This window comes from Mya arenaria, chromosome 2 (genome assembly GCF_026914265.1).
Source record: "Mya arenaria isolate MELC-2E11 chromosome 2, ASM2691426v1".
In the NCBI taxonomy this organism is placed as follows: Eukaryota; Metazoa; Mollusca; class Bivalvia; order Myida; family Myidae; genus Mya; species Mya arenaria.
Window position 1 is genome coordinate 3,883,025 of NC_069123.1, and position 20,190 is coordinate 3,903,214.

The 20,190-nt window shown below is 33.7% G+C and overlaps 1 protein-coding gene across 1 annotated transcript in view; it reads left to right on the forward strand.

The window, feature by feature from the left end:
* The first annotated feature begins 712 nt into the window (after positions 1-712).
* Positions 713-20,190, forward strand: part of LOC128204505 (acidic mammalian chitinase-like) — a 29,427-nt gene continuing 9,949 nt past the window's right edge. Inside the window, exons 1-6 of the mRNA XM_052905922.1 lie at positions 713-927; positions 8,823-8,889; positions 13,013-13,199; positions 15,626-15,781; positions 16,834-16,930; positions 17,218-17,342. Of these exons, the coding sequence (XP_052761882.1) occupies positions 8,823-8,889; positions 13,013-13,199; positions 15,626-15,781; positions 16,834-16,930; positions 17,218-17,342 (632 nt within the window). The 5' untranslated portion in view covers positions 713-927. The remainder of the gene's footprint in view (positions 928-8,822; positions 8,890-13,012; positions 13,200-15,625; positions 15,782-16,833; positions 16,931-17,217; positions 17,343-20,190) is intronic.

The window sequence follows — 20,190 nt, forward strand, 5'->3', positions numbered from 1 at the left end:
TTCAATTGAAAACATATCAAACGCACCTGGATTTAAAAAACGTAATTTATTGTATAACTTAAACGAATAGAAACGAACTGCAGGTCCCAATTTCTCGAAACTTAAATCCCTTACACCAGGATTAAGCTAAGCTTACTAAAAAAAATAATCAATAAATTGAGTAATATTTGTTTCTTTAAGGGTTTTTATACTTTAGATTTGAATTATCTTTATGGTTATCACTATCAAGAAATTTTCATTTATCAAAATTAAATTTAAGTATGAAATTTGGCTTATTGAAATAAGCTACTTAAAATAAATTAATATTTATATAAATATATATTTTTATATTTTGCAAAATAATAAATTACAACAATCAACATTTAGCACGCCATTTTAGTTACATACGATCTGTTTTGACATACATATAAATATTATAAGCAACAACAACAATTTAAAAACTTAAATTCTATATAATCGTACTCTTTTTTGACAGTTTATTAAATCTTAATTAAGCATAAAAGAACGCAGAAAGGATCTTAATTAAATGTCAAAAACTACGGCGTTTAGACAAAATACGTCTTAATAAGAAATTAATTATTGTAGCTAGCTAGTGAGGTAATGACTGACAACGAGTTGCCTCCGGCCTGTTGATTTTTACAGTGAAGACTACATCATTAGCTGTTTTACTGGAGTCGTCAGTTTCGTTCACAGTCTCGACGCAGTGCACTGTGCCGTAAAACGTAACGAAAAACGTAACGTAACGTGACGTGAAAAAAACATCGATATTCTATAAAACCCGATTGCTTTTGTGGTTGTTTTTCTTAACACAAGACAACTAGAGCTGAGTAGATTCATATAAAACATTAGAGTAGTACTCGGCTTTGGATATTTATAATATGAACGTGTAGTTTATTGTTGGAAAGGAATATTCAAAGCAACTTTAAGGTACGACATTTTAATAATATAATAAAAACTGCAGGATCAAGTTAAATATTTGAGACTCAATAGTAAATATTGAAAAATATAGAATATTTAATACTCGTATGTTAAACTAGATGAGTAAATGCGAGAAGATTTAAAGTTACGTTAGAATACTAGATTGAACTATCTCGCTTTCATTCCAAGACCTGCTGGCCCTGATTTCTCGAAGCTTCTTAAGTTAACAGACTTAAGTAGCTTATTTTGTTTTGCATCATTTTTACTTTAACCTTATTTTGATAAATAAAACTTTTTTCATGATTATCAGACGGAAAACTTTAATAAACAGTCAAATACCTTCCAAACAACGTAAATATATCACAAATTATAGAAGAACATAGTGGGCTAAGCCTAATCGTGTTATAACAGCCTTAAGTAATTTCGAGAAATTGGACCCTGGGAGCTGGTTTTAATAAAGAATTATAGAAGTAACTTTAAGAATCTTAATTCTGTATAAACTTCATAAATGGTTCCAACTGTTTTTTCAATGTTGGTTTAAAGTTCACTCCACATAAATATGTAGCAACATAATGAAACTATTGCACTAAGATTTACGACTAAAATCGACGAAGATCTTAATTGAAACCCTTGTTTTTGAAATGGATTGAGTATTAATTTATTTTATTTAGATGTATTAAGCAGCAAAATATCTTGCAAACAAAACAATACTAGTTTTGGAGCCATTCAGCTCGTTCAAGTAAATGACGAGATAAAACATCAAAGACTATACTGGATTTTTTTATTAGAGTTTGTAATCGCAAACATACACAATCTTATACTTGGGCAATAAAGCGGTTAAATGTAATTTATGCAATATCAAAGCGTTTGCAAACTGGTAAGACGTCAACATTTTGTAGATATATGTTTAAAATTATTTATGCAATCATTTAAAATATAAAACAAATAATCTCTTAAAGCCGCACTCTCACAGATTGAACGTTTTGACAACTTTTTTTTGTCTTGGAACGAGCCAGTTTTTGCGAAATCCATGGAAACCAGTGATATAAGACTGCTGCCAAAAAATTAGATCGAAGAATTTCATATTAAAGTTAAAAAATTCATGAATTATACATTTTTCTTAAACCGTTAGTAAATATGCAAATCTGCGCTCTGATCTTTTGTCAGCAATCTTTTATCATTGGTTTGCAAATATTTTCGCAAAAATTTCCTCTTTCCAAGACAAAAAAAAATGTTGTAAAAACGGTAAATCTGTGAGAGTGCAGCTTTAAGTGAAACATTAACATTTGATGTGTTGCTTTTTTTCATTTAATTTTTACAAATAATGGGCAAAAGTGTTAATGTAAGGTTAAGTTTGTACTATAAATTGATATTCATGCAGCTTTTGTTATGCGTTCGAATATCGTAAACAGTTTATTGTAACTATCAATAACTATTAATTATGCTGGTTGGATAAACTACAACCTTGTCCAAACTTGCCCTTGTAACTGTTATGTTTATGCAAATGGTATGTGTTAATTGTATACGTGCATGGCTATTATATACGATAACCTAAATCAATACTAGTTTCTCATTCACGTCTACACTTAAAGTAATTTGGACTTATAATATTTATCAATTGATCAAAAAGCATCACCATGCATATCAAAGTTTGATTTGCCCCGAATAATCTTAATCCTATTTCTGTATCACGCAAATGAAGACTGTTTAATCATATAAATGATACTTAGAATTGCACTAATAGGTGTTACCCTTGGACATCTGGCTTCATTATTTTATTAGTATAACGCGTATTAACATTTAGTTTGCTGATGTGATTTCCCCCGCCACGGCCCCCTAAAAACTGCAACAGCAACGCACATTTCACATTGCTGTTCAACTGAACCAGTTCTTCTAACTCATTTATTATACTAAAGTATGCAAAAACGTTATGATAGATGACTTCTGACATGTTCACTGTAACAGTGGCTGCTCGCGTGTGAAACGTCTCAAAATACGACGGAAGCCAGTTTAAATTAACGGGCGAACTATGAGCATAGTTCTTTCACATTGATTTTGCTAAACCGTTGCAACCGTTACAAAAGCCAAATCAGCTGTATTCGAAGTGAATATTTTTCTAAGTCTAGCGAGTCTTCAATAAGATTTTTTTTAATAAGCAAAACAGCAATTCTATTTTTAATAGCTGGTCTAAATAATGTTGACATAAAATTATTTGGAGGTTAATGCATTGTCTTTGGCATGAAATTGATAACTGCTAATTCGCATTTAGTGAATAACAGTTGGACTTTATGGAGCAGTAGTCCCTAATGAATATGATAAAAAAACAAGGAGAGTTTTAGTTATCAGAAACACGGCAACTACGTTTTACTTAATTCCGTAAGAAAAAAACCTCAGGGTATTATAGTTCTGACTTGTCACAGTAAGTGCGCGTGTGTGAACAATTTTAAAATATGACGGAGCTAGTACACATGTACTGACAACGGTCTTAAAACGTATAGCTCGGAGCTCTGAATTTATGGAAATATTTTAAATGTCCAATCAAAACGGCGAATCTACTACCCATGAATTCGAAAAAGGGCAAAGCTTGACTTAACTTATATTAGGGTGGCCTTCAGTAAATCATATCTAAGTAATATCAGTTGCATTCAACAGTTTGATTTAACAACTTCGTAACAGATGTTCCTGTTTAACAAATTAAAAGTGTCGGGCTTGCTTACTAAAAGCGGCAATTTTGTTTCCGGCTTTCAAATTTGTTATTAGTCAGTTTGCAAAGACTTCTTGATATGTCACTTTTGACATGTTTATTGTCACAGATGCTGCGTTTGAAATACGACGGCAGCAAGCTCAAAATTTATGGCGTGAATTATACGTTCATTTGCTTTAACGCGAGTGAATTAAAAACAAAAGATAGTCTGGTTAGCATAGTGGTAAGCGCACTCGCTTCTCACTAAGGTGTCCCGGATTCGTATGCGAGTTCGGTTTGCGCTCACCAAGATTGGCAATTGGGTTTTCGCCATGTACTCTGGTTTCTCACACAACGCAAGACAACACTCTTGTACAAAATCATGCCAACGGGGTTCACGTGTGTGTATACCACGTGATGAATTAAGTCATAAATGCTACGTCGGAAGGCAATATTATTCTCTGAATGAAGACTTTTAACAAAAATGTTGCCTCCCGACGTAGCATATATGACGTTATTTATCACGTGGTATACACACACTGAGGAGTGTCTTAGCATAAGTTAATATAACTTTAAACCAAAGTAGAGTACACAACTTTAAATTAAACACATGAACAACATTCGAACGCAAACAATTATGTGTTTTCTCTCAGTCTATCAAGGGGCATCAATCAAAAAAATGTTTTAGTCTACGTATCAAGTTTAAAGAAGATCTTTATACGGTTGTCGAGTTATGGCCAACAGAACGCTGTTAGAATGAAATTGATCAGGGCAAAACATCGACGTTTTCTCTTTTAAATCAACAACAAAAACACACCAGCTTAAAACTGTCGAGCGTTTGATTGTAAAACAAGGATATATCTAAAAAAAAATACAATTAAAGCAAATGTTCGGTATCTAAACAGCAATTTAAAACACAAAAAAAAACGAAGAATGCAGTGTTTCATAAGGTTTTTAACGCTCAACTGTTGTAATAGTTGGTGCATCAAATGTGGTAAGCAAAACAAAAATTCAGGGTAAGTATTGATAATTTTAGAAACATGACTACAATTTTATAGGTTTTGGTCAGTTTTGTTACTATGGCATCGGCAGATATTTTGACTGAAATAATAGTTTAATAGCATCGTGCTAAATCTGTTTCTAGTTTTATTTTACACCTTATTTCATGTGCCTAGCGTTGTTAAAATCAATGTTTTGTTTTTACAATATAGACAGCTGTAGACACATTTAAACACCATTTATCCGAACACCGATTATCCGAATTAATAGTTGTTTCGATATTAACTTTGGGTCCCGAACTTTTCTTCTTTATTTAATTCAAATTTCCACCAATTACCCGAAGATCGCTATATTCGGCTTTATTGCCATTTCGAAGTCAATATAACGGTTATTATTTGGTTTTTCACATATAGTTTTCAATCATTGTTTCGAATTCGAAACTGAGATCCTGAATAGCGCTGTCACCTATCGGTCATCTCATAGTTTTCACACCATACTGCGAACGCTAGCTTGTATGTGCAACGAAAATGCCAAACGTTCATGTTTACACCATGCCAATACATAAACTTAAATAGTTTTACCTGAGTAAAATATAACTGCAACCGAAAAATAATACATTGAATATCGCTTCAATGCAATGACCAAATCCTGTGTATTTTAAAGTCATAGGTTTCGGTGAACTATGAATTCGATAAATCTAGTTTCCTGACAAGTAACATTATGAAGTTATCATAATCAAAGTGTTAAAACAACTAGGCTTCTCCACAATGCTGCTTTAAGACCATGCATATAGTTATGTTTACCTCAAAAACGTCCAATTAAAATACAATCCATCTAAATAATTACTTGTACCACAGACATGCTTTAATGAAAAAAAAAACGTAATTGTAATTAAGAACATTATCTTACCACTTAATGATCGTACATTGCAGTATTCTAGTTTAAGATCACATCAGCTGATAAAAAGCTGTGTATTTTCATTTCATTTCTTACAATGTATTCAACAGACTAACATGCTATACAGCAGAATCAGTTCGTAATGCAACATATATGTACGATGGCATAAAGGCAGCATGTGTCATTTTTTAACACGTGAATTCGACTCACTATCCCTTTCATATGTCTTAGTATCTCGTGGCCGCGAATTACTTTGTAGTTTACACGACTAAGCTCATGGACACGACTTACTACTTCGTTTCCCACGATCTATTTATAACGTTATCACGACTAACTATCTCGTTTCCCACGATATATGACTTACTACCTCGTTTCCCACGATGTATTTATAACATCGTTTCCCACGATATATATATAACGTTATCACGACTAACTATCTCGTTTCCCACGATATATGAATTACTACCTCGTTTCCCACGATATATTTATAACGTTGTTATGACTTACTACGACTTACTACCTCGTTTCCCACGATATAGACTTACTACCTCGTTTCCCACGATATATTTATAACGTTCTCACGACTTACTATCTCGTTTCCGTGACTGCCGTGACTAAATATCTTGTAGCAGCGACTTACCATTTCGTTTCAACGTCTTAGTGAACGTTGCATTAAAATACTTCACACATGTCATTTCTATGCCACCATATATCTTCAATTACATGTGCATGCAAGAATACCTCTCCTGCGCTTCGCGTTCATGTTTTCGAACCCCACTCTTAGATATCAGTAACTTTTACTTATTCAGTCAAAACCATTTAAAATATAAGGTAATATGACATCATCGTAGTATGTGATCAGTCACATAACTCATGTTTTAAAACCACAGAGCTTAAGCCAGACAAAAAGGGAGGCATTGTTTAAGCTCAGTTTAAACGACATGCGCAAATTTGCCTGCTTATGCACATACAGGTTTTTTTTTACTTTGCTTATGCATTGGGCATAAGATACTTCGGTGTAATTAGATTGAGGCAAACGTGCAAATATGCACAGTAAGTATTTCATCTGTAGGCTTGCCACACAGTCATTTCGTTACAAAAAAGTATAGATATGTTATTCACTTCACCGACCATATTTAAATTACGCCCTGCCTAAAACCACACCAAAAGCAGCTAATGTGCGAATTTGTAAAAGGTTTGTGTGACCCGTAAATACTTTTCAAACGTATTGCGTAGCCTGTAATTAATAAACCTCCGACATTATGGCTAGCAGATACAAATAAATGACACACGTTGGACAATTAGCTGTGACAATGTAATATGGGTCATCATATAGACATTAATTCACACAGGTTTAGAGGCTAGATACATCGCTTCAGGCGATAATGAGTTCATTTGTTGACCTTAAGAAAGAAGAGATTGAAATTAACCACAGCGTTTGAGTCGCATTATTATGACAAAGAAAATGTCGTTAGTATTACTAATGTAAGACATAAACTAGAATCACACTGACCTGGGTATTAAATTACTTCAACAATCCTTACTAATGCAAAATGACATCATAGGTAATATTAATGGAGAGAAAAACAGAAACTATAAACAAAACTACGACGCCTTAATGATGACTAAAGTAGTTGGTGCAAACAAAGAAATTAATTTATGAGCAACATTTCAATGTCGAAATCTGGATAAAAGTTTGACAACCAGTAGATAAGACAAGACAGACAATATGCAATACGAATGCATCTGTTGGTTTATAACTACAATACACATAAAACCGAACACGTTGTCAGAAGTGAGTGATTGTAAATAAGAATATATGTTCAAACATTTATGTCGTTAGAAACCACCTTCTTTTGACTGTAAATGCTTATGCAATAATATCTTTATTTGTAAATTTGTTAACTGGCAAAGAAATGATATTTGAATTATGAGTACATTAAAGAAAAAAAGTCCTTATGATTCACATAATACATTTGAGGTCTAACATTTTGAGATATTGGCCTTGTGATAACGCATGTTAACTGAACTATTTTAAGAGCAAATCTGTCAACGACCATCGGAAATCATATTAAAATCTTATGCTAAATACTCTTTGCATTACGATCTGAAAGCGAAATTTACGAGGTCTCCTTCTGACGCTCTTTCCGTCAGCCAATCAGAGACATTATCCCGCTTTTTAAAAAGTGAGCGAAAAGGTTTTTAACTTGGCTTGGATTGAGTAATCATTCCGGAGATAACATTTTTAAATCATACACATATCAATATTAGTAATCCAGGTCATTCAGAGTTCCCATTTCAATGGACCGTCATCAATTCCTTTGCGTAAGTGGGAATCTATACTCAAACCGATTATTACTGATCAATGATCCTAAAAATCGTCCCTTAAGCATTAACGCCCAGTACCTGTTTTAAATGCATTTTTGAAATACCACCTTTAAGAATAATCATGTACAGGGTCAGGTCGGCAGTGCCTACCAGGAGCTACGCCAGTTTGAACAAGCAGCAGCCCATCGTTTACAAACAACTTCGACTTGATTTTACTCACGTTTTAACATCTTATCTCATATAATCATTAACTGCAATATCCCCCCCACACACACAATCATATGATTAATGGTATCTCTAACCATTTTATAAACGTATTATATTTTAAGTTTATCAGTCTCAGCAATCGATTTTTGTATTTGTTGAATTATGTTGAGGGTTCATGATTGAATAAATAGTGCCGTAAACCCGTGGTTAATGTCTTGTAGTAGTTGTTGTAGCGTTTTTGATATTGTTTATGGCTTCCGTTTCTTTAAATGTTTGAAAAAGGAAAGGTACTGCCTCTAAGTGATGATTTTTGGATAGGTTACAAACCACCATTTTTTGACAACTTCACAAGCTTTCATAGTTTTAATTGTGTGAAAGAAATAAATTAAAATTAGAAAACAGTTTTTCTTTCGTTTAGTGATGTTTGCCATTCACTCAACATGACGGTGTTGTCCATAAACAATCTCAATCAAAATGAAATAGATATTTGTAAATCCGCGGTAAACTTGGAGCTTGACAATAATTTAAAAAGTCATTCAAGAAAAGTATTGTTATCTAAATTATCACCATTATGAACTATTGTAACGCCTTTCCCTAGTACAAATTTAGCATCAACGATTAAAATCCATGTTTACGATTACGTAGCAAAAAAAAAGCAATAAAGGGGGATAATCGTGAGGCCATGAGACGGTTAAATTATACTGATTATACAAACAATCTGGATCATAACACTATGTTTGTTATCGTGTATTTGATCAGTATATATAATTGTCTTTTCTTTTCATTTCAGATGTTTACTCCTCTAAACGGAGCACTTGTATTTGTCGTTTCGCTGCTTCAGCTATTGTCAATACAAGGTAATTTGAAATTATGTTAAACTTTTTCTTTTCCACTGGTGTAAAAATCTTACAACCGCTTCCATCATATCTACCACTACCCCATCATATATGCAGTGTAGATTTTGTGACAGACATTCATCCAAAATGAACTGAAAGGACTCGTCAGACGGTCTTATGACCCTTGTATTAGATAAAACATATCATGTTAAATTTTAATGATAAAGAAGGGAGTAGCAAGCAGATCGAGCGAAGCAAGCAATTGCTATTTAACACGATATTTTTCAACTGATAACCGTGGTACTTGGACGCTGATGAGCTATCTCATAGGTTATAATCTAAGACCGCGTAAAGTGGCACAAGGATCGAAAGACACGTGCCACGTGCATTTCCAACTTATTTATTACGCACATTTACACAATAATTCATACTTTGGATGATCAATAAGAGCTCTTTGTTCTTTCTTTTCTTCCTGGAAATGTTAATCGTAGTTAAGATGTCAACTACACCGTCAAGCAGAGCTATCGTTTTTCTTAACAAAAACCCGCTTTCACATGTTTGCTTTTGAAATTAATGACAGAATAAAACTGTCTCGTGTAATATTGTTACAAGTTAATAACATACATTTCCATAAAACATTTCAATTTACCTCAGTTATCGCGTATTTTGTCAAACTTTAAGAGGAAGGGTTGTTATTTTTTATTTTAGTACTTTAGCATACAATGGACAAAACATTTAGTTGACGTTTGTTGTCATTATCTTGAAAATAACGCATAAAGTTAAAAATTAGTAGCATACCAGATCACATTTATGTACAAACAGCCATTAATAAACCAAAGGATACTTATGATCTTTTTGACAATAAATCCTTTATTATGGATACCAGCCTACCAGTATGGAACATTATAATATATATTATAGAAGTACTAATATTTGGTCTGACAATAGTACTGTATTGCTTTATTTCCTGAGGATAGAACAGAAAAGAACAGAAATACTGACTATTTTCTCTGTTCTGTTTCATGTTGGTAGGAATAGTTGTGAATTGAAATGACACAAATAGTCAAAGGCTGAGCACAAGTTAAAGGACTAGCTATGGGAGTAAGATAAAAAGAGTAAGTAGACAAGTTATATAGACACTAAACGAAAGAATCACGACAGAACATAGACGAAAGCTTTGAATCCTATAGAATGTCTCTCTTCATTTAAAAGAATAATATTATAAACCAGAATGTTAATTACCTTTGCCTTGGTATTGGAGTAATGACCATCATTCCAAATTTGGAGAATTAAACCCCCAGCAGATAATCAATAACCTGTGAAATGATAGCGGAGCAAATTCCAAAAGTAGAGAGTTATATTCAAACCCAGAAAGTCAAACGCCTTTGCCATGGTAATGAAGTAAAGAACATTCAAAATTGAAGGAAATTTACCACTAGTCAGATAATTAATGACCTTTGAAATGATAGTTATGCGAATAACAACATTCTAAATTTAGAGAGTTTTATTACAATCCAAAATGCAAAAAACCTTTCTATAATATCCAAGTAAAGAACAGCGTTCCAAATTTAGAGAGTGATGTTTTAAGCTGACATTAAGAGCACATAAACATAGTGTTGCATTATTTTCTGACAGACATGTTTGGTGTTATGCCAATCATTGTGTCATTGATAACCTTGAAATTAATTAGCAAAATACCAACCTGACATTGAAATAATTAACTCATATCATTGATCAGACCAAAAGGCAATTAAAAACATCGCAATACCAATGTTAATTAAAGTTTAAATTTAAAGTGAACCGGGCCGACTTCTTATTGTTCTGATGAAAGTTGTTACCCCCTTGTTTGACAACAAGTGAGTTTCAACAAAATTCACCTGATTGTAATCGTTTTGTCATAGTGCATAACGATAAGATTTGCTTGTATCTTAATGATGTAATCCTTGGTAAAATGTTCTACAAAATTCCTTCAGTTGGAGTTTTGCCCAAGGATTGCATCTTTAAAATACAGGAAAATCTTAAAAGATTCCACACGTGTAGAAGCAGAAATTATCATATAGGAAGAAGATGTATGTTCATATCTTGTCTTTCATGAAAGTTATTTAGAAATTAACGTAACTTTTTTTCTTTCATATCACCAACAATTTAAAAAAAAAGATCAGACACCAAAGACAGTTCAGCACCTACGACATAACAATACTGTGTTCAAAAGCTTCAATCTTCTATATATTTACACCCATACGAAATTATTGGAGAAATAGTATAGTTTTTATGACGTAATGACCATACAGACATATGATAGGAATAAGACAAACAAACACCACGTCTGTACTTAGGGCAATCACATGAAGCATCCATCTGATTAAAAGTCAGGCTACCAATAAGAATTGGATTTTAAGATTGATGATTTAAATACTAAACTTGTTCATGCTTCTGTGGTTTGTTTTAAGGCTATAAGTGTATGCATAAATCAAATTTAAACGAGTGATATATTACAAGACTTCTATTTTTTGATTGTCAGTGCACGTCTGTGATTAGTTGATATTTTATGTCAATGACTTTATAAACCCCAACGCCAACCTTAGTTTTGTTGACGTTGATTTATTAAAGGTTTTGTGGCTACGTTTTAACACGTTTGCAGTTGTTTTGATGTATTCATTGTTATAAAATAGTTTATAGATTCTATTTTTCAATGTCCTTACATGGTCGCCATGGTCGTCTAATGTTAAAATCTTATTTTCATTGTGTGCTTTATTATATATATATATATATATATATATATATATATATATATATATATATATATATATATATATATATATATATATATATATATATATATATATATATATATATATATATATATATATATACATTGTTTTCTTCCAGATAATTGAAAATGAAAAATGCTGTTTCACAACTAGTATTTCTACATTGATAAAACCAATTCTGTGCAGTTGATTTTTACTATTTAAAAACAATCGATGGATATATAATGTCAGACTTGAGACCTTTTAAAATAATGGGTCAAGTCCTTCTGCTCACGAAAGGTATCATGTCTAAGTTCCGAATAGAATCAAACGTAAACATGGGTCAAGTCCTTCTGCTAACGAAAGGTATCATGTCTAAGTTCCGAATAGAATCAAACGTAAACATGGGTCAAGTCCTTCTGCTCACGAAAGGTATCATGTCTAAGCTCCGAATAGAATCAAACGTAAACATGGGTCAAGTCCTTCTGCTCACGAAAGGTATCATGTCTAAGTTCCGAATAGAATTAAAAGTAAACATGGGTCAAGTCCTTACATTCAGACAAGGTCTCATGTCTAAGTTCTGACCCGACTCAAACGTTATCATTGATGAAGTCCTTATGCCCAAGGATGGTCTCAATAATACAAAGTAAACTTGGGTGAACATGGGCAAAGTCCTTATGTTCACACACGGTCTCTTACCAACGTTTTGAAAAGACTCAGATTTGAGACCCTTTTTAAACATAAATAAGCTCACGGAAGTTCTCCAAATAAATTCATGAATAGGCTCAAACTTGAGACCCATCATTTACCTACGACAATGCTCAGGAGGCAAGGGACGCAACTCCCTTTCAGTTTCTTCAAATAACTATTTTTATCAACAAGTATATCGTGTTAGTGCCAATAACATCCAATTGACATTAAATGTAAAGTTTTGGCACCTTTTGGTATTATCCCACGATGTAAAAGATAAAATAATATAATAATTTGGTAATATTGTTAATGGCAGAACAAAGGAGACGACAAAATTGAAGAAACCGCCTTAGCCTTAAAACGGATTTTTTTTAAAAATTTCTCTTAGCATTTCGAGACTCTTGACAACACAGTAGTCCCGTGACGTTTACCTGGGGCGCCGTAAAAGTTCATGTGCAGTTCTGGCTGTTGTTTGAATTGACGGGTCAGGTAGTCTGAAGTAGACAAAAATTGTGTCCATGGAGTACGGTTGCCACAACAAAATTAAGGGAGTCTCAAACTCACCCCCCCCCCCCCCCCCCGACACTAGTGAATATGGAGACCTAGTGGCTAAAACATTTTTTGTCCATGTTTTTTCTATTGCATCAAATCCGTTCTGTACCAGTAAATTAAAATATAATATAATTCGATAAAACTTATTTCAGCTCAATATAGACGGGTATGCTACTACACAAACTGGGCCCAATACAGGCCAAATCAGGGCAAATACTACCCTGAAGATATAGATCCAAGCTTATGCACCCACTTGGTATACGCCTTCGCCAAGTTGAAAGGGAACAGGTTGGAAGCTTTCGAGTGGAACGATGAATCTACAGAATGGATGAGAGGCATGTAAGTATCTATGACATAAGAAGATATATAGAGGAAAATGATTTCTGTCAATGTTAGATCGCAGTTTAGGTCACCAACTTTCTGCGCCACCTGTAAATACAATGTGTTTCACCCATGGCCATTCCTGAAATATTGCTGTTCAATTGGTGAAATATACTACACTGCAACAAACGTTGATTTCCGTTTCTTATATGCTTAAAGACAGTTTATGGTATTTATTCAGAAAAGCGCGCCAAATTGTATGAGAACGTGACATCATTTCGGTAATGACTTCGTTGAGACTGTGTCTAAGCCTTGTGTGCGCTAAAGTTTGATTTGAAAATGTTAGGCAATGCTAAAAGTTTAAAACAGTTAAAATATCAAAACGTTATTGTGATTCAAAATGAAGTGAAATATCATTTTTATTTCACTGATAAATCACTATAATCACCGGAAAGCAACTCATAATATGACATCCTCAGTCATAATGTGGCTGCATTACATCCTTCACCGATAGTTTTATTTGATTCACTCGTAGTGTATGAATGCATGGTCTCTTGTGTAAGATCTTGTAGTATGTTGTTTCGGTAGGCTGCGCGTAAGTGTTAAAAAAACACTCTTTATCCAAAGTGCTATATTTCAAACTTCGAGAGTGCACATTAAACGGAACAGTACTTGTCTACATAAAGAAAACATGAATTTGTTACTATTGATATTAATACAAGATATTGAACGAGGAGTTTAAATGGCAACGGATACGTCAATGTACACATACCTTGTGAATGCTTCGTCCCTCCAAACATAAGCTATACATCTGCAAACGTTATGCAAATGGTCTCAGCATTGGGTTGACTATGTTTTGAAACATGTCTGGGACACTTATTTAAAGAAAAACGTGACTCTTTCACAACGTGCAAAGATAAATTACAACTGTGCTTCACAAGGTCAATTTACGACTTGAAATAATAAACTATGCATAACTTGCAGTTTTAAGATATTGCTACAAGTGGCCAAAGATGGATCACTTCGTCATTGACGTTCTTTATCTTAATAAATTAAATCCTATTGAATTTGACGAATGCATTTAACTAGTATTCAATATTGTTTTGAACTATTTTAAAAGCGTGCTTATTTTTAATGTGAGTCATACTCACAGTAATATGTTTCAGTAAAACAATTTAGCTCTTTTACGTTGGGTGTTAAACATATATAAAATTGCATTTGGCTGTCCGGTTAGCGCAGGTGTTAGCACACTCGCTTCCTACCAAGTCAATCCGGGTTTGACTCCCGGCCCCGGCGCATGTGAGTTTGGTTTGTGGTCACCAAGCACGACAAGTGGGTTTCCACCGGGTACTCCGGTCCCCCCCCCCCATCACAAGACCACTGTCTCGCGTAACATAATGCCAACGAGAGTGATTAATATAATGTTGTTATAACTTGTTTCACAATCTTTGTAAAATAAATAAGTTTAAACTGTATACAATCGCAGGTTTATGTGAGAGGGAGTGAAACATGTGGGAGGGTGATGGGGGTGTGCAACTTGAGACGAGCAACCCTCCCCTAATATGCGAAACATATATGCTCTAACTCTGTTTTGTTGATGTTATGACCTCTACCATGAAGATTTTATACGAATAGGTTGCATTTAGTTTCTTCTATGCATTTTTAACAATCAAATTGGAGGGTGCGCGCCACTCCCTTAACCCGCTAGTGAATTGCCATTTCCATAATACAGGACACAAACGGTTACAAATTACCTTTCAGTTTTCTTCATAAACTAGGCATTCATAAAAAATATACGTCTACAGTTATATAAATCACGCCCAACGTGTTCGCAGTACTTGCATGAACTAATGACTTTATGTTAGAATTTATGAGCCAGAACTTGACAATTTTATTTTTTTTAACTGATTTTTAAAAAAAGGCCTAGCATTCCTCAATGTGTTTATGGCAACGACGCACGTGTGCTTGACGTTTCCGATTAAAAGTTCATAAATTCTCATAAAAAATGTTATGAATCTGTATGATTTATTAACCACAAATTACATAACTCTGTTGAACTTCCATTGTTTATGATTCTGTTTGAAGCTGTATTATTTTTGTTTTAAATGTTTTGACAAGACTTTGCATAATAAACGTTTTTTTTATTTGGTGTTTAAGTAAAATGTGGCGATGTAACGAAATAATTATATATGTAGTCACGTAATTCTACACTTTGCAAACACAGAAAAAAACAAAACCATAAATCTGGAAATGTGAGTGCAAACAGCATTCGAAACATGGACAAAGATTTCGGTAGAATCAGAAATTGGTTTATAAATGTAACAACGACACAAACACAATATAGTGACGTTGAGTTTCACGTCAATCTCACGAAAATATCGTATCAAAAGATTAGGAATTACTGTTTTGACTTTCGAATTGTATTCTTTATACCCCTCTTACAGGTTCGATCGTTTTAATGACATAAAGATGAAGAACCCGGGAATAAAAACGTTATTGGCGGTAGGCGGATGGAACATGGCGTCGAAACCATTTACGGCCATGGCAGCCACCGCTGCAACGCGGAGAGAATTCGCCATGACATCCGTTCCGTTTTTGAGGTAAGCTTTAACAAATTTTACCTTAAAGCTTAAATCAATAACCTACGCAACTATGTGTTGTGTCCAACAAGGCGCTACATGACTGTTGCGTCCATTACTGGTAAGAAAGCAACACGAGACCAAGAAATTATGTCACTGGACATACCTTTATTTATTATCAATTTAGCTGGGCAATTTAGAACAGGGATGATAAAATGTAAATAAAGACAGAGTAGTATACACAACATATCACGTGATGGACAAACAATTGTGAACGTTCATTGCACTTTTGTCGTAAGGCCATTAACAACCTCCTTTCAAATCAATACACTCAAATAAGGAACTTCTCCTTGAAAACAGAACTCACATTTGTATTTTTTAAGATAACGTATATGTCACACATATGACTCGTTTTTTTTCAGATAACTTAACTTAGTGTCTTGATCTTGATATGGAAGACCCATATTGGCCGTTTGCTGATGAGCATATCTTTTTGCTCTATATTCACAGCGTGCTGCTCTTTTTCTGGAAATCATAACTTTCTTCGCTATATATAACGCGTACTGGTTAATAACGTGTTTTGGTTCTTCCGGAGAGTATAACTTTCTACGCCATACATAGCGCGTATAGGTCTTTCCGGAGAGCATAACTTTCTACGCCATACATAGCGCGTATAGGTCTTTCCGGAAAGCATAACTTTCTACGCCATACATAGCGCGTATAGGTCTTTCCGGAGAGCATAACTTTCTACGCCATACATAGCGCGTATAGGTCTTTCCGGAGAGCATAACTTTCTACGCCATACATAGCGCGTATAGGTCTTTCCGGAGAGTATAACTTTCTACGCCATACATAGCGCGTATAGGTCTTTCCGGAGAGCATAACTTTCTACGCCATACATAGCGCGTATAGGTCTTTCCGGAGAGTATAACTTTCTACGCCATACATAGCGCGTATAGGTCTTTCCGGAGAGCATAACTTTCTACGCCATGTATTTTGGCGTATTAGTTTTGCGTTTTGTGTACCTTTGTACACATCATAAAAAACACATACCATATCATATATTTTTCAAGAGAACGCAACTTCGATGGGCTGGACCTTGATTGGGAATACCCTGCCAATAGAGGAAGTCCTCCAGAAGATAAACAAAGATTCACTCAGCTTGTTTCGGTATGGAACAATTAATTTTCAATGCTGAAATCAAAACAAGAGTGACGAGTAAAGTAATTTCTAAGAAAACTGGATTGAATTTAGGAGTTTCCGGAGTTTTAGGAAACCTTAGATATCTGAAGTCAGCATATACGCCATTGCAGAAGTCTTTTTTTTTAACTAAACTTTAAGCTGGAAATCAGAGTGCTTTGTAAATTAAAAAAATCTTATAATGGTGCAACAGAATGTTGGAAAACCACAGATCAACAGAATGATTGTTCATTCAAATGTATGTTTTGTTTTGATAGGAAATTCGACAGGCATTTGACGAAGATGCCAGACGAACTGGCCGTCCGGCCCTGCTGCTTACTTCCGCTGTGGCTGCTGGCAAAGACAAAATTGACACCGCCTATGACATCCCGTCTGTATGTAGGTGAGTTGGACTTCTAGTCAAGTTCACTATGGTTTTCCCTAGGATCCTTTAATATAAAGGCGGAAAGGTGTGTACTAATTTTGTTAAACCAAACGATGTTTTAATGTATCGCCAATATTGGTGCAACAATTATTATACATTAACCAGTTTAGGAGAGATAAAAAACAGTATAGATAATGGCCTGGCTAAGGCATTGTTTAAGTCCCCCCCCCAAAAAAAAGAAAATAATAATTAAAAAATATATATATATAAATATATAAATTTAAATAAAACATAAATAATAATAATAATAATAATAATAATAATAATAATAATAATAATAATAATAATAATAATAATAAAAATGATAAAATAATTATGATGATAATAATAATAATAATAATAGTAAAAAAATAGATAATAATAATCCTTGGTATTTTGCACAGGTGTTTATTTGTCCTAATTTTGATGGACCTGTAGTATATGTTGTCATCTAAATAACTCTCAATTTCATCAGTTGACGTCTTGGTGTGCCACCATGGCATTAAACAGGGGATGCATTGCTGGAGATAAAGAAGCCGAACATTCCTTAGGCCATAAAATAACTTAAAACGATTGATATAAACTGCCAGTCTTTATTTTGTGTCGTTTCTGTCACGAATCATAAACTTGTATATTGACTTTTATTGTGTTCATAAACACTTAGCTTTTTCAAAATATCCCCACTATAATTAACAACTTAAATTATTCAAATTCGTCCTTTTGAATGTCAAAATTAAACCAATCAATTACGTATTAAACTATCCCCAAATTGCTTTTTAATATGCACGAATACAGGTTTTATTATTTAATAATTGAATATTCACATATGATTACATCATGCTTTGACAGGGGTCTGGAATAATTAAAATAAAAAATACATATAATAGAATCTGAATATTTCAAGAGGTTGTAATTTAATATGACGCCAAGCATAATGTCACCAAACAATGAGTTGTTCTTTCTTTCCGCTGGCAAAAATGATATATATTTACATGTTAACAGGTAATTTGTTCTCTGTCTAAAGCAATTATAATTTTAAGCCATTGACGCCATTTTTGTTTGCATTTTGCAAATTTTAGGGTAGAAAGTACTCAAGTCAGGTCAAGTCAACACATTTATTCACTCAAATTCATGCACAACATGAAAAAATTGAGGTAATTGATAAAGACAATACATTTCAGATGCTCAAATTGAGGATTCAAAGACATAACATACATTCAAATAAATCAAATATTTAAAGACCAGATAGTCCCGTTTAACAGGATAAATATTACACATGGATCATTGGATTCAAGCAGTGTTTACGAAACTTTACGAGTTATAAAATGGGTTAAGTACAATGGGAGAGTCAACTAATATATGCAGAAAGTCTAAGATAAATAAGATCAGTAATGTTTAACGAAGTTGTTTAAGAATAACAGATACCCTTTTACACATGATCAAATATTCCTTTTTATTAGTTGTGTTTACCATCTGTTCAAGTTTATATATGTTTGGATGTCTGTTAAAATATGGTTTATATACTGTCGGGCAGGGCCAATACTGTCTTAATGGACTTAACAGCTAGAAACTCGTTAATTTATCTGAATCAAACATTTATAACATATTTACATTTGAATATTTTGAAGAAGCACAATGTTCTGACATGCATTGAGTATCATGCTGATTAATAGCACGATTTTTTCATTCATAGTTTAATTTTACCATTAGCTATTTTTTTTATTCTAACTTAGCCCGTACTTAGCTCTGTAATAGCCATATTTTAAGACAGATGATCTTCCATTTGAAATAGAACATATTTTTTTAATATATGAATGGTTTTGATAGGTTAAATATTTTATTGCCTTGATATTTGCAATACATCATCAGTTTGCCTTAATCAGTTTTGAAACGTTGCATTAAATGAATAAGGGTTATGTATGAAACTTTTGGTCCTAGTAAGCAAAAAATGTATCGATCAAAGTCATAAACAAAGATGAATGATGAATGATCGTTGTTCTTAACTTGATACAGCAGGTCGGTCGGTCATAAAAAAGTTAAAATGCTGACAATGGAAGACTCTTGCAGATGGTTTACATGCAATAAATTATCATATAGTCTTAATTCATCAAAAAAAAAAATTCAATAGCATTTTACCCTACAATGACACAAATCATTAAGTGTCTTCATAAGTGGCACTCTAATTCAAAATTGATGTTTGCAATATATTTTATTAAAGTCTATTCATCATTGACAGCTCTTAAATACTAACCGTAAATCAAATGGATCCAATTTTGTTTTTAAAAAAATCAGAAACGGGAACAACAAATATGATTTTAACCGTTAAACTGAGTGCAGTCGTCGGTACGATTTGTTTATTTCGTAGGCCCTTGTTCACTAACGTGCAAATCTTCATTTTGTAACGTGTGGCTATTTACCTGGCGGTTAATAAAAAAATGAATAATAATTTTCTTCAAGACTGCTATGTCTGCATGATTAGTACTTTTCGACAAATTATTTAACATCAAACGATATAGAACTGTAATCATTTGGAAGCATGTTAAACACTTTCAACACTCACTTCATCTGTCCTAAAATAACCGGCGCTTTCTCTCAGTGTCAATATGCACTTATGACATTGTCACCAAATTTGGGCAATATTACTACGTGACTTATTCCTCCGCGAACAAACAATCTGACCCCAACGAAGTGGCGCATTTACTACGCTGCTTTTAACATCGCCCATCAGTGCCTTACAACACGAACCCTCTCGCGAGTGTGTGTGCGTGCGTGCGTGCGTGCGTGCGTGCGTGCGTGTGTGTGTGTGCTGCAGTCCGGTTAGAAATCT